At 46.0% G+C, this 21089-nt stretch overlaps 1 protein-coding gene across 2 annotated transcripts in view; it reads left to right on the top strand.

Annotated features, from left to right (window-relative positions):
• Positions 1-21089, top strand: part of SMYD1 (SET and MYND domain containing 1) — a 42621-nt gene that overhangs the window by 16585 nt on the left and 4947 nt on the right. Inside the window, exons 3-9 of one of the 2 annotated variants that reach the window (XM_059942552.1) lie at positions 1636-1849; positions 4494-4624; positions 7008-7046; positions 9988-10177; positions 17078-17170; positions 19238-19401; positions 20541-20709. In XM_059942552.1, the coding sequence (XP_059798535.1) occupies positions 1636-1849; positions 4494-4624; positions 7008-7046; positions 9988-10177; positions 17078-17170; positions 19238-19401; positions 20541-20709 (1000 nt within the window). The remainder of the gene's footprint in view (positions 1-1635; positions 1850-4493; positions 4625-7007; positions 7047-9987; positions 10178-17077; positions 17171-19237; positions 19402-20540; positions 20710-21089) is intronic. The other variant, XM_059942553.1, reaches the window with a different exon arrangement.

The following is a 21089-nucleotide window of genomic DNA, read 5'->3' as shown; positions in this document are numbered from 1 at the left end:
CGCGATGAAGAGTGGCCCCCGCTTGCCGCCACTAGAGAAAGCCCTCGCACAGAAACGAAGACCCAACACAGCCATAAATAAAAAATAATGAATAAAATTTAAAAGAGATAAGCAAAACATTCTCTCTATAAATTTGATCTTTAAAGAAAAAATCTAATTTGTTTAAAAAAAAAAAAAAAGAATGTGAATAAGTTCACACATGATGTGGACATCCACTACCTCACTTTGTCTCCTAAACACCTCTGTGTTGGAGGAGGTCATTGAGAGGACATGACTTCCGGTTGACCTGCAAGCTGCACCCAGGTAATCAGAGGCTCTTCATCCCCTCCCCTGTCCTTGGAATGTGCTCGCTTGCCTTCCCCGCCACCCAGAAGCTGCCCAAGAACGTGGCATTGAGATAGTAATGTGGTGTTGAAATCATCTGGAAGGTATGACTGAACCCAGTGAAGTCCTCTTTATAAACTCTAAGATTTGGCTGGCAGGGGCCAAGATCTTTTTATCTGTGGCCGCCCAAGACAAGCCTCCTAAGTAAGTCCCCTGCTGATTCAAACTGCCACCCACCAATCTGGAGTGGTCTGCCTCTCTTCCTGCCCTCTGTGGATGGGGGCCAGTTTGTGAACCAACACTCTGCAGGTTAGCATGGCAGGGGGTACATATTATCCTCACTTTACTTGCCACTGGAGAGGTTCAGGGAGGTCAAGTGACTTGCCCAGGGTCACACAGTAAGAAGTGGAGTCGTCAGACTGCTCCTCCAGTGCTCATCTTAGCCACACAGTCAAGAGAGACCCAGGCTGCCGCACCTCACTGGGTCCCCAGACCCCTTCCATGATTACCCAGACCCACGTGACCTGGCTTCTGCCCACCTCTCCACCTTTATGTGCTTTCCTCTCCTTGCTCCCGCGCTCCAGCATCTTGCTGTTTCTTTCTTTCTTTCTTTTTTTTTTTTAACAATCACTTTGTTATTTATTTATTTATTTATGGCTGTGTTGGGTCTTCGTTTCTGTGCGAGGGCTTTCTCTAGTTGCGGCAAGCGGGGGCCACTCTTCATCGCGGTGCGCGGGCCTCTCACTATCGCGGCCTCTCCTGTTGCGGAGCACAGGCTCCAGATGAGCAGGCTCAGTAATTGTGGCTCACGGGCCTAGTTGCTCCGCGGCCTGTGGGATCTTCCCAGACCAGGGCTCGAACCCGTGTCCCCTGCATTGGCAGGCAGATTCTCAACCACTGCGCCACCAGGGAAGCCCAACCTTGCTGTCTCTAATCATGCCAAGCTCTTTCTCTCTTCAGGGCCTTTGTACTCGCTGCTCTTTCCCCATCTGCACAGGGCGGGCGCATGTTCACTCCGCTGGCAGCCAGGGGGTGCCTTGTCAAGCCTCCCCCGATCACCTTGGTTTCCCCTTCCCCAGCCGCTCCCTATCAGGTCACCCTGTTTGATTTTGGGCACAGCACTTAACAGTAGTTTAGATTATCTTTTCGACTTAGGTCTCCCCCACTCTAAGAAGCTTCATGCTACAAGAAATTCCATCCGTCTGGTTCAAAACGGCCCAACACTGTGCCGGGCGTGCACTAGACACTCAGCAAGCGTTTGCTGAACGAATGACTGCAGCGAGGCCTCTCTAACCCCGCCCCTCCGCGCAGGCTGGCGGCGCGCGTCATGTGGCGGGTGGAGAGAGAGGACGGCGGGCTCACGGAGGGCTGCCTGGTCTCCGTGGACGACCTGCAGAGCCACGTGGAGCACTTCGGGGAGGAGGAGAAGCAGGAGCTGCGGGGGGACGTGGACGCTTTCCTGCAGTACTGGCCGCCCCAGAGCCAGCAGTTCAGCATGCACTACATCTCGCGGATCTTCGGCGTGGTAAGGTTTCTCCCAAAGCGGCCTTGCGGGTGGGGTGGCGCCTGGGATTGTCCGACGAAGGACCTTCCAGATGCTGCCAGGTCAGAGTGGAAGCGGAGGCCAAGAGAAGCGCTGGAGGGGCACAGAGACCTCACGTGACGAACTTTCACCCAGTTCTCTTGCTGGTCTGCCTTTACTCTGAGGTCATTCCTGCCGTGGCTGAAGTCAGCACCCCAAGCGTAAACTACTCATTAGCTCTGAGCGGTAGATTTTGATGCTGATTTACCTTCTCGTTCATCTGCACTTCCTATATTTTCTCTTCTCCACGTTGAAAACGAAGACCCAGTCACTATTCCTTCTTGCCCACCAGTCACTTTGGAAGTAAGACTCTTCCTTTTCCTGCATCTAATGTGCTGATCATGGGGAACCAGGGAGAGGAGAGTAGGGGCTTTCTGGAGGGCACTGCCTTGAGCAACCTCTCCAGGCCTCTTGAAGCCATGAGGGTCCGGGAGGAGGGGGTGGGAGCCCAGTGGACCTGCAGACTCAGGCCGTGGGCTATGGGGGCATGTCTCCCATCTGGCAGGCCCGGCCCCTTCTGGGGGGCTGGCGAGTGGGCTGAGGAAGGGGTTATTGTGATGACAGTAGCATGGTCACACTCAGCACCGCTCACCATGTGCCGGTGCTTCTGTAATAGTACGAGTTCTCCAGAGAAATAGAACCACAAGGATGTATTTTGTGTGTGTGTGTGTATGTGCATATATATATATATATATATATATATATATATATATATAGTATATTATACTCTATGCATTATCTTATGGATAGCATATATATATATATGGAGAGAGAGAGAGAGAGGGAAAGAGATTTATTTTAATGAACTGGCTCTTGTGATTGTGGGAACTGCTGGTAGGCCATCAGGCTGAAGACCCAAAGAAGAACTGCGGTTCAACTTCAAAGGCAGTCCACTGGCAGAATTCCTTCTTGCTCAGGGGCAGTCAGTCTCTGTTCTATGAAGGCCTTCAACTGATTGTATGAGGCCCACCTCCATTGTGCAGGGTAATCTGCTTTACTCAAAGTCTACCAGTTCAAATGTTTATCTCATCCAAAAAACACCTTCACAGAAACATACAGAATAATGTTTAACCAAATATCTGGTCGCCACAGCCCAGCCAAGTTGACAGAAAATTAACCATCATAGCCTTCCAGATATTATTTTATGCAGTCTTTCCAAAACAAGATGAAGTCCGTGGTTTTAACATTCCTATTTTATAGAACAGAAAGCCTAGGGCCAGAGAGGTTATAGGACTGCCAAAGGTCACACAGTGAGCTGGTGTCCAAGGAAGGTCTAGAAGCAATCTGTCTGATGCCAGAGTTTCTACTCTCACATGTGGAGTTTCTATGCTCCACAGCCTTGGTGTGAATGGGTGTCATAGACTATCTTGAGTATCTCTAAGGTGGTCTGGGGACTACAGCCAAGGATGGTGTAATCACCAAGGTGTAGAGCTGAAAGGACCCATAGAGATCATCTAGTCTAACTTATTCAACCTACAGATGGGAAAATAAGAACTCAGAGAAGAAAGAAATTTGCCCAAGGTAACACAGCTTATTAGTGGTACTGACGGGCTTAACTTCATGTACTTGCTGAATGACCAATGAGATTGATGGAGAAAGTGACTATCCTCCAGTATCAATAACAAATAGCTGTGTGCTATACAGATCAGTATATATCTATAAATGTATATTGTGTTATAAATATTATGGATAGCATGTATTTATATATATGATTTTTACATTTGGCAGAAATTTGTGTGCAGGTATTAATGTATCCTAGGTAATATTTATTCTTATACATTTTTTTATACTCTGAGAGCAGACATTTGGAATCCATTTCTATAAAAAATAACTTTTTTTAAGGAAAAGGAAAGAAATCAGGTGCCGTATAAGCGGTAACCAATTTGATTTGCCTGGCATTCAGAGGTAAATGTTGCACTCATCAGATTTTAAAATTGTGGACAGAGAGTACAAGGTATCCACCAGACACAAAATAATCAAAAACAGATGTTAATTTTATTTTATGAATAGTTGCAGGAGTTGAGAGTAGTCAAAGGTAGCAGGGGAGACACACACACACAAAGCAGAGAAGGGCACAGAGAGAGAAACCAAGAGAGACACTGGGGAAGACTCGTGAGACCCAGAAACAGGAAAAAGGAGAAACTTCTCAGACCCAACATTTCCATCTTGGGCCTTTTTTTAAAAATTTTTTAATTTTTATTTTATTTTATTTTTTGGCTGTGCCACGCGGCTTGTGGGACCTTAATTCCCCGAGCAGGGATTGAACCTGGGGCCCCGGCAGTGAGAGCACCGAGTCCTAACCACTGGACCACCAGGGAATTCCCATTTTGGGCCTTTTTGGAATACAGCTACCCAAAATTTTCAAGATGGTGGTGCATTTTAGCAAATATGAGACTCTCCCACGGTACTGATCTTGAGGGTCATTTGGAGTCACACAGAGAATAGGAGACTGACTGTTTTGTTTCCAGACTCTCTAAGCATTTCCAGGATGAGATCAGGTTTTCTATTTTTTAAAAAACTTTCAACAGCTGGAGGGTGTTCTGCGCCAAGTCTATGTCAGCTGACTCTCTTCTTTTCCCCTGGGTAGATTAACTGCAATGGTTTCACGCTCAGTGACCAGAGAGGCCTGCAGGCAGTGGGCGTGGGCATCTTCCCCAACCTGGGCCTGGTGAACCATGACTGCTGGCCCAACTGCACGGTCATATTTAACAACGGCAAGTGAGTATGTCTTCAACTTGGGTTGGTATGATGGGGATGGGAAGACCTTATTGTATTGTCTCTACACTTGATTTAAACCAAAAGTAACCTGTTGAACCTGAGCTAGCATGGATTTCAAATGGACAGAAAATAGAAATCTTATTCTAGAATAATTGTGAATAGGAGAAACATAATGAGGAAGATGGCAAAGAATTCCACATAAGTAATTTTGGAGTCTCTGTATGTTTCTTGAGGTTGCCTAGATATGTTAGATAAGCCTCTAACTACTACATAATTTAGAACTTGAAGCCTGGGATTTTCTATCTAGAGGTCATTGCAGAACATCATCCACTGAGAAGGCGCTTGGCAGAAGCAGTCAAGTTCCCAGCAGAAATCAGAAGGCACACTCAGGGGTTACCCTAAGAGAATTTAGTAAAAGGACAATTGACAGAAGTGTGGGTGGAGTCGAAGAAATTGACAAAGAATGGTGAAATGCCCAGGGTCTAGCGACAGAATGAAACCATTACCACCTTTTGACCTGGAGGGGCAATGGAAGAAGTATTGTTCTTGCAGCTGGTGAGAGCTGTAGCCAGGGGAGGGGGCCCTTTCTCCCCACCCCCCCCACCCCCGCTCCAACAGCTTGGCTGTACCTGTAGAGAAACCAGCCACTGCTAGAACCATGGCGAGGCAGAGGGAGAGCCAAGAGACTAAATACCCCAGCCTCTCTCTCCTCCCATCTTCTGATCTCCTCCCATTGGCCAAACCCCAACCAGAAGCCAGAGGGCCAAGGAACCTGGGTGATGAAGCCCTCAGAGGTCAGCCCTGCCCCCTTGGAAGGCACAGATCAGGGGACAGAAGGGCAGAGAATGGAATTTGGGGCGGGGTGCAAATGGAGAAGAGTCAGCAAACAGGATGAGCCCCTCGTTGTCTATGGCTCAGGCTGGGGGGCTTTGGGGGAATGAGGCCTAAACAATATTTCTTTTGCTCTTAGAGACGAGCTCTTATGACAGGTGCAAGTTGACTCTAAGCCATCAACAATGAGCAGCTTTCCCCTCAAAGATAATGGTTTCTGGTTCTCAGCCAAGAATCAAGCTTAAGCTCCAATAGAGCGAGGGCTCTGATTTCCCTTTTCCTTCCTATTTCTGGAAGCAAGGGCGTGCATGACAGTAGGCTTTTAAGCACTTGAGAAAGTCACTCAAGACAGGACAGTTCATTTTGGACCCAGATGATTATCTTTCCCCAGCATTTGTTTTTCCCTTTGTAAGCCTCTTGGGGTCACTGGCCTGGACCTCATGGAATCCTTCCCAGAGGAGCTGGTGTCTGGAGTTACCCTGGTTGGCAGAGAAGATCAAATGCACATGTGGGGCTGGTCTTTCTGGACACCACTCCCCGAAGTGGTGGTGACCCAGAGCTCTTCTTGTCACCACATGTAGCAGCCGCAGGAACCTGGAGCCCTTTCTTCAGATCATCACCAGTGCCCGCTCTGGCTTCCACACATCCACTAATTGCGAGCAGCCACATTGTACCCGAGCTTCTTGGATGTTGCGCAAGGGGTGACTGCAGTCACTGTCTAGCTGCCTGCCATAGCGGAAAGAACACTGGACGTGGTGTTAGGAGCCCAACTCTAACCCCAGTAATTTCTGCATACTACCTGGGTGATGGGTCTCCAGACACAGTTCAAACTGTTCCCAAAATAGACATTCAAAGAGGCCACCCTTATTTGTCCAAGATGCTTGTTAGTGGGATAATAATAGCCTCCCATGTGTTTTCTTAGCACTCTACTTTTATTTTATTTTTTTGGAAGAGAATGCCTCAAGGAAGGTTTATTTCAGTAGAAGAGAAAGCTGAGCCAGGGTTTGAATCATCCAAAGATCGCTTGATGCTGCTTCTTGGTGGCAACACAGCTGGGGACTTTAAGTTGAAGCCCTTATTGGTGTACCGCTCAGAAAACCCCAAGGCTCTGAAGGGGTACTCCAAGCCCGATTTGCCCATGATTTGGCGCTCAAACAGGACTGGGCAACCTGGAGCATCTTTCATGAATGGTTCACATTCATTTTTTGCCCTGCCATTGAAAAATACTGTAGCACTCTACTTTTAAGTGCATTGTCTCATGACGGTCTCATTACCAGGTTACAGATGAGAATACTGAGGCCCAGGGAAGTGAAGTAACTTGTCCAGGGCTGAGTCCCTTTGAACCCAGAACTTCTCATTCCAAATCCAGTGCACTTTCCACTATACCAGGCTGCGTCTTGTCAAGGGAGCCCAGCTAGGAGGGGCTGGGATAGCGGTGGTTGTGATGGCCGAAGCTTTGATGGCATAACCTGGAGTACTGTGCACCCTCACTAGCCATACGGGATAAGCCAATGGTAATGATTTCCATTTGGGTGTCTGTTTTGTTTTTCAGTCATGAGGCAGTGAAATCCATGTTTCACACCCAGATGAGGTGGGTCAGTCTTTGGAAACATCCCTGCTGCTCTGACCCATCTCCCTCACTTGCCTGGTTCGCTGGGGCTGCCCCTTCACGAGACTCCTTGGCTGCTGTCTGTCCATAATGTCTTTCTGCTCCCCAGAATCTTGTCTTTGCTGAATGCTGCGTGTTTAATGCGTTTATATTTATCATGTTGTTCCTCACCCACCCACTACCTGCTGTGCCTACGCTTCCCTCTCTTTTACGCCTCATTTCTCTCTCTCCTCCAACCTCAAAGCATGAAGGTCCTTTCCAGTCCACATCATCTTAGCAAAAACCCACACTGTCCCCTTAAACCCTGCTTATCATGAAATGAGGACTGTTGTCATTACTGACCTACTAAAGGACTAAAGGTTTGTTTATAACCTCCAACTTCTCACTCAGACTGGTTCTGAAAATGGTACCCATAACTGCGATGTTTTTGATAAATATTTATTCATAGTATTCTCTTTATTGCTTCTGGCCAACTATGAATTAGTGGTTTAGGTTAGATTTTACTTTGGACTTTTCTTAATGACAACTCCACAGCCCCAATGGGCCTTTTTCTCAAGGTGGGCTTGAAAGTACTTGAAATGATCTTTGGATTAACAACAAAATGCTGTGTGGAAGTTTGGGCTTTGGGAGGGCAGGGGTAGGAGTGGTCGGTACATCTGAGCCTGTGTGGATGTGCATTGCAAGGGACTTTGGATGATTCACATCATCTCCTGGGTGTTTGGTTCTACATTTGTAGAGCAAAGGTCAAGATGAGAGCATCTCTAGGGACCTTCCTAATTCTAAGTCTCTGTGGCCCTGGACTCTGCTCCTGACCTCTACAAGAAATACTTAAGTTGCCTACTTGTGGCTCAATTGGCTGAACTGTAGAACTGCAGAACATTAGAGATGGAAGAGGTCTGGGATCCGAAACAGAATGGTGGTCACTATTCCTCTCCTGATTCCCAGTTCCAAGTTAGGTAAAACGGGGCATATAAATGTGCATTTCTTATACCTAAGTGACTTTACATTAATTTGGTTTTGAAAACTCTCTAATATCATTGAAATAATTTGAGATACTCTGAGACCTTGTAAGAATTGGATTAACCTTGGTGCGAAGCAAAGCTACTGGCCAGCTCAACTGGCCACTGATTCACTGTTGAATGAGGACATGTCAGTATAGTGAGCTGCCTCCGTGAAAGGGCTAGTGGGGGCAGAATTGCTTACTTATCCCACCAGGACCAATGCCAGAGATCACATTCAACAGTGGCCCAGGAGTTGCTCCTATGCAACTATCTAGGACATCAGTAGAGTCCTAATCTCAAGGGTATTGGTGCGTCCCATTTCCTGTGCGTTGAAGACCCGGAAGGCAGACTGAAGACAATCAGGCAAGGCCAGTATGATGTGGTTAAGCTCTTGAGTTCTAATCTTGACCCTGGCGCCAAAGTGCTGTGGGACCTTGGGGACAGTTCACTTCTCTGGTGTCAGCATCCTCATTTGTGAAATGAGAAGGTCGGTCCCCTGTAGCTGGGACATATTAGGATTCTAAGCAGAGCTGTAAGCAGGATCATCTTGCCCTCCTCTCCTTCTTGCCTTTTATCCCTGCAGTAACAGCCAAAAATTGGGGTGGAGAAGAAAGGAAAGGAGGAACAAAAGATGAACAGGCACTCAGATTTTGCCAGGCTCTGTACAGTTGTTTTTATATATATTATCACATATATGGGGCATGGCAGTGTACCCCACTTTGAGAGGAGGTTCTATAACCTTAAGTGGTCACCTCAGGGGCCTGGACCTGCAAGTTACTGCTGTTCCTCGCTTGGCTGTCACCTCCGAGCACGTGGAAGGGGCTCCCTCTGACTGGGACCTTTCTCTGGTGCTGGAATCTTCTCCTGCCTTTCACGTGGCATCTGAATCAGCCTCTCTGGGAGGTAAAGGAAATGACCATGGACTTCTCTGTAGATGCTTTCCCCGCCCTCTGCATCCTGCCCCTCTCTCTCTGGGTGATGGGTTCCCTCTGGGCAGGGAGGCCCCCTGATGTTGGGAGGATACAGGAGCATAGCTTAGGATCCAGCTTGCCGGGCTCACCACTATTTCTGTAGTTTCTGGCCTCCTGGGTGGAAGATGCATGGCTGAGAGGCCCACAGGCTGGTCTCAGCTAGTTTGGCTTAGCTGGGTGTCAGTTGTGCAGTGGGATTTTGTCTTCAGTACATTCTGTATCTATTACATGGTGAGGTGTGTAGTGCTGTAGGTAATTGGAGGGTCAGGTCTAGGCTGGAAGGGGGTTGCAATATCATCTGCTTTCGCTAACCACCTTCAACCCCAAACCCATGTCCCCCAGTAAACACAAAAGTGAACAATGCAGTGGGCTAATAAAGAGCTAGACTTTATTTGCCTCAGAGGTCTCCAGGCATAAGTCTCCTCACATAAATTAGGTCTGAACCATTGGACCAAAGGTTAAGGTAAGAGGGGGCTTATAATTAGGCACTGAACGGGCCAAGCTTCTGGGTAACTGAATGTGCATGTTTCTGAGAGAAGCAGTCTCCAAACTAACCAGAAATGACTATCAAGTCTTCTCTTGTTTGGAGTTTTTGCCTTATTATTTCTCCATTCCTTTGTTACGGACAATCAGTAGCTAAATGCACTGGGAGAATTGCAGGCGTGGAAGCTTTGTATGCTTTTATGATGGAACCCAGACCTCTACTGGGAGTCTATTTGAGCTGATTCCAGAGCAATTAGCTGAATGGAGCAGATTTGATGGTTATAATGAGTAGAGCAGAACTATCCAGAAAACTGTCCTTTACATCACATCTCCCCCTTTGGTGGGGGGGAATGGAGTTTTCTCAGTGTTAGTGGAGGTCGTTATCTTTGAGACTCAACTTCTTGAAACCTTGAAGAGCATACATCCCACCCCGGATTTGATGGACTCTTCTGCTTTACCCTGCTCCAGAATTGAACTCCGGGCCCTGGGCAAGATCTCAGAAGGAGAGGAGTTGACCGTGTCCTATATCGACTTCCTTAACGTCAGCGAAGAACGCAAGAGGCAGCTGAAGAAGCAGTACTACTTTGACTGCACGTGTGAGCACTGCCAGAAAGGGCTGAAGGACGACCTCTTCCTGGGTGTGAAAGACGACCCGAAGGTACAGGCAGCCCCACTACTGGGGTGCTTCTGGGTATCTTCCCCAAGAGCCGGGCAAGGGCAGATTCCACAGCTAATCAAGGCACCACTGCCCTGGTGGACAGAGTGGGTGGTGGACAGAGCACGCAGGTGGGTCCCAGCTAGTGTCCTGGTACCACTGCTTGCCAGGTGTTTGAGTTCGGGGAAGTCACTCTGTTTTCTCATTTGTAAAATAGGAATGATGGCACCCACTACAAGGGGTTGTTATGAGGATTAAACAAGATGATATATGTAAAAGGAGTGGCATAGAGAGTAGACACTCAGTAAATTTAAGTTCCTCCTTGTTGCCCCTTTGCAGGTTAAGTGATGCTGCAAATTCCATATAGAGAGACCAGATGGGCAAAGAGATTTGTTGTCGGGTTATCACAAAGATATTCCTAGTCCCATGGAAATGGGCAATGGGGAGATTGGGCAATGTTTAGATTGCTTAATATGCGTAATTCCTGAGTAACTGTTGCCTAATTGATGGTGAGACCACTGAGCATTGGAAGTCTTACCAAAGGGGATGTCAGGGGCTCTACTGAGTTGGGAGAGAGCTAGGCTGCCAGGTGTCAAAGTAGCCGATTAAAGCAGCAAGACTTTAATCACTTCCGATGATGGTAAAGCAGGAGGCTGAGACTGGAGCGGGCGCTGACTCCCCCTGGTCCATTTTCCCCCCATGGGAAGGCACACAGGTGGAGAGTCAGATGGGTCAGCATAGATGTGAGGGTCGGCTCCCTGCTGAGGGACCCAGAACAAAAGGCTCCAGCAGTTTTAGGGACCCTGAGGAGTGGGTGTTGGGGAGGAAGGTGGGGGAAGGGTGAGGGGTGGAAAAGTACTGGGTACAGAGTCAGAGTGGGGAAAAGTGTCTTCAAATCTCCCCCAGCACCCCCTTCACAATAAGCAGGCCTTCGTAGAGGCTCCTGAAGAAGACCTCAAGACCTCAGATCATCAACTATACTTCAATTAAAAATAAAAGGAGAGAGAGAGACTTAGGAATGAAGGCACCTGGGCCAGGAATGCAAATATGCGAAGAGCGTGACCTGCTAGGGGGACCTGAGTCCTTGACTGCATCTCCCTTCACAGACTGCGGGGCACTGGCCCTGCACCAAGTCCCTTGTGGGGAGGGCAGCTTTCCCCCCACCCGTGAGGCCTGCCAGGTAGAGCCTTTGGAATTGCCTATGGTCAGGTCTGAAAAATCACACATAGGTTTTTAACCGGGAGCCGTTCTCCTCGGGGAACCTAACCCAGCACTTCTATATAATTCACAGTTCACCAGAGCATTTAAGATACAAATATACTTCTGAATCAACTCAACTTCTGCATCCTAAGTGTGGGCAGAAACTTGTCTCTGGTTAGAGCAAAGGCTACAAGCAAAACTGACTTCTAGGTTCAGATGGTGGGACCCCTCTCCATAACTTCATTACCCAGTGGTGTCAGTGTTACTGTCCAGATAACTCTATTCCCCCACTTGATTCACCTCTCTTTCATTTTCTGGCTATTCGAGGCTTCTTTTGCCACTAACTTGTTTTTATTCTTAATATATAATATTTTTTACCCTTTGGCCAAGCAGTTCTAAGAATTTACCCTGCAGATATACGTGCATATGTGCACAGAAATATATGTGTAAAGAGATAGTACATTATGGCATTGTTGGGAACAACAAAATATTGGAAAAAAGCTAAATAACCACCAATAGGGAAATATTTAAGTTAAGAAAATAAACTAATGAGGTAGATCTTTGTGTACAGACATGGAATGAGCTCTATTTCTTTTTTTTATCATTTATTATTTTTTAAAATTGAAGTATAGTTGATTTACAGTGTTGTGTTAGTTTCTGGTGTACAGCAAAGTGAGTCAGTTATACATACGTATATATATTCTTCTTCATATTCTTTTCCATGATGATTTATTACAGGATATTGAATATAGTTCCCTGTGCTATACAGTAGGACCTTGTTGTTTATCATTCTACATGTAATAATTTGCATCTGCTAGTCTCAAACTCCCAATACTTCCCTCTCCCATCCCCCTCCCCCTTGGCAGCCACAAGTCTCTACTCTATGTCTGTGAGTCTGTTTCTGTTTCATAGATAAGTTCATTTGTGTCACATTTTAGATTCCACATATAAGTGGTATCATATGGTATTTGTCTTTCTCTTTCTGACTTACTCTGCTTAGTGTGATAATCTCTAGGTCCATCCATGTAGCTGCAAATCTCATTATTTCATTCTTTTTTATGGCCGAGTAATATTCCATTGTATATATGTACCACATCTTCTTTATCCATTCATCTGTCGATGGACATTTAGGTTGTTTCCATGTCTTGGTAATTGTAAAAGTTGAGCTCTGTTTCTTAAGGGAAAAGAGTTAAGGGGCTGAACATTGACATATGAATTCGTTTCCTAGGGCTGCCATAACACAGTACCCCAAACTGGGTGGCTTACAATAGAAATGTATTGTTTCTCAGTTCTGGAGGCTAAAATCTGAAATCAAGGTCTTGGCAGGGCTGGTTCCTTTTGAGGGCTGTGAAAGAAGGATCTGTTCTAGGCCTCTTTCTTTGGCTTGTAGCTAGCCCTGGGCCTTTTCACATGGTCTTCTCCTCATGTGTCTCTTTCTCTTCACCTGGCACTGTTTTTTAAGAACACCAGTGCTGTCGGATTAAGGGCCCACCCTACTTGAGTATGACCTCATCTTAACAAATTACATCTGCAATGACCCTATTTCTAAATAAGGTCAGATTCTGAGGTACTGGGGGTTAAGACTGCAACATAGGAATTTAACTTTGGGGGGATGAAATTCAACCCATAACACTGTGTATGCTACCATCTATGAAAATTAAAATTAAATTTATTAAATTATTTAAATTAAAAGGGACACATGCGCTCACACAGATTCACTCACCCCACATGGGTGTGCAAGCAGAGTCAGTCTCTAAACAGACAGAAGTAGGAGGAGGAATCTGTAACCAATGGATCAACAATGCCTAGTGTGGAGAAGTTGAGAGTCATCCCTCCCAGGCAGGATACAAAACAGTCAGGAATGTGTTCCTTATAGGAACAACCCCATTTTCACAGAATCAAAGGTTCTGTTTTCCAGGAAATGTGTATTGACACGTATGTGTGGGTCACTGAACACAGTACCACAGGAGCTACAGAAAAGAATAAGCTACTGTGTCCACCCTCACCCTGACCTTCCAGAACCTGCAGGATAACATGTGTCTTATCAGCAAGCCAGCCAGCCTTCCCTCCTGGTGCCTGGCCCTGAGTATTTTTTTCATAACTTGCTTCCACCACTACCTAATTTTTTAAAGAGGCCAGACCCTCTTTTCTCCCTTCAGAAATTAAGTGAAACAACTGTGTAGTCATTTCTCTAAATTTTTCAATATTTACCTGGCAATTCCAATAGTTAAATAAGTGATGTGTGGCTGTTAGTTCTGTCCCTTCACTTTAGATACGCTTACCAGCTGGTGACTGTATGCCCACGTCTTTCAGTCTGAATTAGCAGAGCTGACATCTCTCTTGATATAAAACATTGATGATTTCTGCTTGAACCGACCTGGATTCAAAGCAAAAGCTGTCTATTTATATCACATTGGGTTTCTCTGTTAAAATAAATAATTCAAAATAAAAATGACTCAACCAAAACAAGTAAGCAGAATAAAAAATTGAGTATAACTTTCTAAAAGCAAATGCATCTGAAGGCATAATAAAAAGCCATTATATTGTAGTGGAAAGAATACTGAAGAATTAGGAGGCCTGTGTTCTAGTTCTGGCTGTGACCCTGAACGTCTGAGCTTGGGCAAGTCTCTTCCTTGTGGGTCTCAGTTTCCTCATCTGTAAAGTGGAGCATTGGACTAACTTATTAACAGTTCCTTCAAGCTTTTCTATCTATGATGTCATCACAGTTGCTTTTCTTTCTTTATTTAAATAATGCTTTATCCCAGCCTGATAAGCTCTTTTCTATACACCAGCCTTTGTGACTCATCTTCAAACCTTAAATTGGCATCAAAATTGTTTCTGACTCCTATGTATATATTATAAATAACTAAATAAATATAATAAAAACATACACATATAGACCTGCATAAAAATAAAAACCAAATATTTTAAAAATGAGAAAATAACACCAATTTCCCCCGATTGTAGCTTTGGACCCTCCTTGTTTAGGCTGTTTGGTTCTCTCTCTCTCTCTCTCTCTCTCTCTCCAGCCTTCAGCTATGGTTTTCACCATAGGAATGTTCCAGTTTTTCAAGGTTGGGGATCTAATGTCCCTCTTTCCCTCCCCTCCTCTGGCTTCTACCCCTTCTCCTCTGGCTCCTTTCTCTTCCTCCCTGTTTTCTATTAATTGCGGTGCTCCTGGAGAGTGGACCCTCTTTCTGTGGGGTTCCTTAAATCCTATCTGCAGATCAGGTTTTCCTGCCTTTACTCCGAAAAGGGAGCCAAGTGGAACAGCCCATTTCCCTTCTCGGAATAGCTTTATCACATGTTGCATGTGTCAGTTAACAACCTTTCAGCCAGGTTGTTTTGAGAACCTTGGCAGTTGCCTCCTTGAAAAAATTTAATTCCCTTCCAGAGCTTAAAGTAACGCTCTTCCTTACAACATCAAATTGAGCAAGGCTTTTATTAACACCTAACAGCTTGGTATTCCCTGAATTTACCCTGCAAGATATTGATTACTCCAGAAGATTCACTGAGAATTTTGAGTTTTAAAGACAATGGAACTTAACAGTAGATTGGAGACTAGATGTCTCCACAAACTAGATGTGAGTTTATGAGCCAACACTTGGGCAACAAACTACAGGTGAAACTAAAGATGTACGTTAGATGGATGGGTGACGCACCTCCGAACCACCAGTCACAGAACTCCACACAACCAGGCAAGATATGGACTCCTCTTACTAATGTGCTTGATTCAAACGGGCTAAGGAAAGCAGACACACACTGAAATGACTGGTCTTGGGACCAAGACATGGTCTGCTAACTAACAGAGTGCTGAGTAGCACTCGGGCGGGAAGCCAACGTTCGGGTCATCAGGCAGGAAGGCAGCCAGAAGCCAGAAATCTCCGCCAAATCAAAGGTCAAGGCGAAAGTTAAGACAGGAGTGAGACCTGCCAGAAGAAGTCAGAGCACTGATGGATGCATCAAATGTTGGAGTCAGGCTGTGAGACAATTACAGAAACAAATACAGAAGAATTGCAGGGAGGCCCAGATACAGAAGGATATGGAAATGAAGGTAGTCAGAATTTTAGGGATAATCAAGAACTCTGCAGAAGCCAAAGTAGGTGAGGTGAGGAGAAGAATAAATATAATCCCACTTCCTTAAGTGATCTTGACCCTGAAGCAAGCTGTCCTGGGTTCGGGTTCTCCTATTACAAGATGGACACTGTGGAACTGGCTCAAGATAGCTGGGAGCCTGAGGGAAGACCCTTGATCTCCATGCATTAGGGGGCTGTATTTTTAAGGGAACAGATGCCCATTCTCCTGTTACTTTTTGGTAGTTTAGTGACTGTGACCTCACAAAATAATGTGAGCAGCAGATATAAACACAGGTGTTGATCCCGATTCTTTGTGGTGAAAAAATTGGACGACCAGAGAACTGATTAAATTATTCTAGTTTTGTACAGTGGAAAACTCTAGTTATTAAAAAGGCAATAGAGGTATTTTTATATTTATATGGGAAAATATCCACAATCTACTGCATGAAAAAAAAACAGGCAATAGACAGAAATATGTTATTATGCCAGTTAGAAAAAGATTGATGCTATTGACATATGCACTCATGCATGTGTGTACATGCAGGACTGCAATTCAGCCAGAACACACTGATACTGTCATATACACATACTCTTTGTTGATGTGTCTGTGCCTTTGATTGGTCAGTGCCTTTCCTGTACCAGTTGTTAAATAGTTTAAATATTTTTCCTCTGTACTCATTGGAAAATACTCCTCAACGTACTGTGTCCATCTTTGTGTGGGTTCTGGGGATTTCTACTTTTTTCTCCATACTTTTTAATATGTTTTAATTTTTTACAGTTTGCATATGTTAATTTTACAGTCAGAATAAATAATAAAGGTATTTTTATTTTGGAAAAACGTTATATTAGATTTGCCCAAGCAAAAAAAAATCTTTTTTTCAGAAAAGAACTTCTCTTTCTTTAGTATTTTTTTTTTTTTTTTTTTTTTGCTGTTGAGTTTTTTTGGGTTTTTTTTGCCACGTGGTATGCGGGATCTTAGTTCCCTGACCAGGGACCGAACCTGTGACCCCCTGCAGTGGAAGCGAGGAGTCTTAACCACTGAACTGCCAGGAAAGTCCCCCCAGAAAAGAGCTTCTGATATGGATAAACATAGCAAGCAAACTTTTCCTTTGGTCGTTGAGAAATTTGGCACTTTTTCTTCAAAATTATTGTGCCTTCATGGGAACTGGCTTCTTAATTATGGTACCTCAAATATCAAAACCTCATTTTCTTTTTACAAGATCACTAGACTGCTTAGGCAAACATAGGGAGCCTGGTAGGTCTAGATTTCACAGCTGACAAGTTCTCTCATGATATCCTTTTGGTCTAGACAAGGAAATATAGACTGGATGCAGAGACACTTGGAAGGGTTGACAGCCCATAGCCACAGGGCCCTCTTTAATGAGCTCCAATGGCAAACTGGAGTATGATATTTTTTGGTCAAGTCCCCGGCCTCTGTCCTCAACCACTGGACCACCAGGGAAGTCCTGATCTATAGGGACCTTGAGCGGCATTTATATAACTGAAGCATTCAATGAAGAAGGCATTAATCTTGTACTACAGTGAATGTCAAAGGTGGCAGCTGTTCAAAGGTGCAGTGGGTTGCCTCACAAAGGGGTCTCCAACTCAATGTCCCTCCCTTTCCCAGCCCTCTCAGGAGGTGGTGAAGGAGATGATACAATTCTCCAAGGATACGCTGGAAAAAATTGACAAGGCTCGCTCCGAGGGTTTGTACCACAAGGTAAGAATTCATTTTTATAGGGGGTGGGGGTGGGGAGGAGGGCAGAAAGATTCTCTAGTAAAGGAGGGAAATGGTGGTGGTGGAGGGGTGAAGATGGAGAGGCTACGGAACAGGTTGTTTTTCTGGAAGATGTCCCTTGGCTGAGACCATGACTCTTCTTGCCCTTAAGCATTTAGCACCTTTTAGGGGTGTGTTCTCAGTGACCGTTCAGCTCACTGAAACTGGGTTTGAGGAGAGCACAGGCAGCCTGACAGACGTCCTGGGGCTGGGGATGTCTGTGATATCAGGGATGGAGGAACGGAAATGGCAGTGGGTGTCTTGCTTTCTCGTGTCCTGGCTACAATTTCCAGATCTACTAACTGTGCATTCAACCCTGGCTCTAGAAACACCAGGAGTTCTCAACCGGCTGTACACTAGAATCACTGAAAATATCCTGATGCTCAGGACAATTCCTCCAGAATCTCTAGGAGTGGGACCCAGACATCAAGATTTTTAAAGCTCCCAAGTGATTTCAACAACCACCTAAAGTTGAGACCCACTGCCAACACTGACCTGCAGAGCATGTGCTTGCACTGAATTCACTCAGGCAGCTTGTTGGAAATACAGATTCCCGTGTCTCACCCCCTAAGGTGTGATTCGTCTAGTCTGCAACAGAACACAGGGACCATGAATCAGTATTTTTTCCCCCAAGCTCTTTAAACAATTTGGTAGCTAGGTTTGGATGGCACTAGGGCATGGCAATGTGGGAGATGAATTTCTGTTCATTTCTATCTGCTTTTCTCTTATCTTCATTCGCCTCCTTTCCTCACTCATTCTTTGCCCATTTCTGAGCCCTTACTGGGGTGACCAACACACGACATGCTCCTTGCCTCCCAGGAGTTCTGTCGGGTTGCGGGGAGAGAGTCCCATGAACAAAGCGTTGCTGTACAGTATGGAAAATCTATGGCAGAGGCTCGAGGTAGGGGCTGGAGCGCCTGATTCCATTCCTCTGTCCTCTTCTTCGTTTGTCCTCTTCTCTGCTCAAGCTTGGGAGGGTCGGGTGCAGGGCTGGACGCTGCCCGTGGGCTTAACGAGGATTGTCTTCAGGACGGATTGTTTGCCAACTCACACTTTGTCACGCCCCTACCCAGCTGCCCCATGGGCCTCTGGGAGAGTCTCAGAGAAAATTGGTTTCCACGCATTTGAAATGGAAAGAATTGTGTGACATTTCTCCCATGAGGGTGGCAAGGGAAGGAGAGGAGAACTCTGAACCACTAAAATCTAGAGACCACCTGACTTTGTAGGGTGTAACTGAAGATATGTCTACACATGAATCAGTCGGAAAAGCCTGACTATAAAGCCGCTTGTGGTCGGGCCCATCTTCTTCCTCACCAGGACCTATGTGGCCTCCTCCTGATGGGTTGCCCGGCCTCTCTCTCTGCCAATCCATCCTGTACGCTTCGAGCAGGGCATGACTGTCCAACGTCACTGTGCATAAGGGCCACCCAGGGGCAGAGGTGAAGGATGTCAGGGTCCCTCCCCCGGATATTCAGTTTCAATTGGTCTGGGGTAGGACTCAGACATCGGGATTTAAAAAAGCTCTCCAGATGACTCCAAAGCACAGCCAGGATGCAGAATCATGGGAATGATGGTTAAGATAAAGCTCCACTGCTTGATTTGAATGCTTGCTCCATTGCTCACTTTCTGTGTAACTTTGGCAAAGCACTTGCCCCTCTGTGCTTCCGTTTTCTCGTCTGGGAGAATGGGAATATTAGTAGTGCCTATCTCATTGCGTTGTTGTGAGACGAAGTACGTATATATGTATGAACATGGCTTTCATAACTCCCTACTGGCTTCTATGATAACTCCTCATTCTGCCATGTCAGCTGTGTCTCCCACGGTTACCCTTGCCATCCCTACATCTTAAGCCACACAGGACCATTTTGCTAAAAGCGATGCTTTCCCTTCTCTGCCGGCAATTTCCTCAAGCTTCGAAGAGCGAGTGTCCAATGCCACCGTGATGCTCCCATATGTGAATTAAGCATGTGCTCTGGTGCAGGGATAACGGACAGGGCCTGTGTCTCCTAGGTTGTGAAATTATGCCGGGAGTGCCTGCAGAAGCAGGAGCCAGTGTTTGCTGACACCAACATCTACACGCTGCGGATGCTGAGTACCGTTTCCGAGGTCCTCTCCTACCTGCAGGCCTTTGAGGAGGCCTCACACTACGCCAGGAGGATGGTGGATGGCTATATGTAGGTGACGATCCTCCTGGAAATGTGTCTGTTCCAGGGATGGCAAAGGGATGGCGTACATCTTGCTACCTCTCCCTCCTGCGCCCACAGCAGGCATCAGTAACGGATCACTCTCCTCTTTATAACTGAGTCTTTTTATCATGGTGTTCTGAGCAATCATGTCCAAATAACCAGATCTGATACCTGAGATGAAATCTATGTGTCACCCCTGGTCTTTCCCAAATCCTCCAGCTTGTCTACCATGTGGGAGGCATCTTCTGCTTGTGGTTTCCTTAAGGCTAAATCTGGCTTGATTTTAAGTGCTTCGAAAGGTATTTTTTCCCCCCTAACAATCAAAAGAGGTAATCTTGTCAGCTTTAGATTTTATTTAAAAAAAAAAAAGAGGAACTTCCCTGGTGGTCCAGTGGTTGAGACTCCTCGCTTCCACTGCAGGGGGAGTGGGTTCAATCCCTGGTTTGGGAACTAAGATCCCACATGCTTCACAGCAAGGCGCAAAAAAAAAATAGAAGAGGTGTCAGCCATTCTTGCTTATAAATTGTAAAAGGCAACTCCTTTGCCTTCCCTCCGCTAATGTCCTCTCTTGCCTTATGTGTCCACATTGGCATGTGAATTTGTATTTCTGGCCAAATGAATACGTTGGCATAAGAAAGTTGCATTTTTTTTGAGTGGATGTTACTCATCAACAAAATCTGGGAAAACCGTACAACATGCAAAAAGGAAGTCCTGTTAAGAGAGTGCCAAGGAGGTGAAAATACAACTCTGTCCCAAGAAGGACATTCAAATTATTTTTTTTCCCCTGAACTTCCTAGCCCTTTCAAAGGAGATGGCTGGGGAGCCCCTGAAGGCTCCCAGCTCCTTGTACTCCAGTTCCAAGTACAATCCTGACCCCGTTTCCCCATTAGGACTCGGCTCAGTTGCCTAGGTCAGAGTCTCAGCTCTTGCAGCCTCACTGCGTGGGGTGTTTGGCATCTCACCGCATCTCTGTGTGCCTTAGTCTCCCTTGATGGCTGATGCCGCACAGCTCTGGTGGGAGAGTATATGGACTTAATCAGTGAGGTCACTTTATAAGTTGTCAAATGTTGTGCAGATAAAAGGTAGGTTGGGAATATGTGTTATCATTACTTGCTCTGCCCCTACAGGAAGCTGTATCACCCCAACAATGCCCAGCTGGGCATGGCCATCATGCGGACAGGGCTGACCAACTGGCATGCTGGCAACATTGAGGTGGGGCACAGCATGATCTGCAAAGCCTACGGCATTCTCCTGGTGACACACGGACCCTCCCACCCCATCACCAAGGACTTAGAGGCAAGTGGCTTCTTGGGGCAGGTCTGGGCTCTCTGAAGATGAAAGCTGAGTGCTAGACTCTGCTTTTGGAAAGACCCTAGATTGCCTGCTAGACCAGAAGGGAATTCAGAAATGCTTAGTCCACTCCCCTTGTTTTACATCTGAGAAAACTGAGGCCCAGAGAAGGGGAGTAACCTGTCCTTAGTCACAAAGCGAGTGGATGGCAAAATTGAGACTCGAACGCTGGGATGCTCCAAGCCTGGACTGAGAAAACCTAATGGTGTGCGTGTGTGTGTAGCACGTACATTCGAAAACGTGCCACATGGAGTAGAGTCCGGGAGTACAGACTCTGGGATCAGACTGCTGGGATCCAATTCCAGTTTCACCACTTTCCAGCTGTG

The sequence above is a fragment of the Balaenoptera ricei genome, chromosome 13 (genome assembly GCF_028023285.1).
Source record: "Balaenoptera ricei isolate mBalRic1 chromosome 13, mBalRic1.hap2, whole genome shotgun sequence".
Lineage (NCBI taxonomy): Eukaryota > Metazoa > Chordata > Mammalia > Artiodactyla > Balaenopteridae > Balaenoptera > Balaenoptera ricei.
Note: the sequence above shows the minus strand (reverse complement) of the source record. Positions and strands in the feature narration are given on the sequence as shown.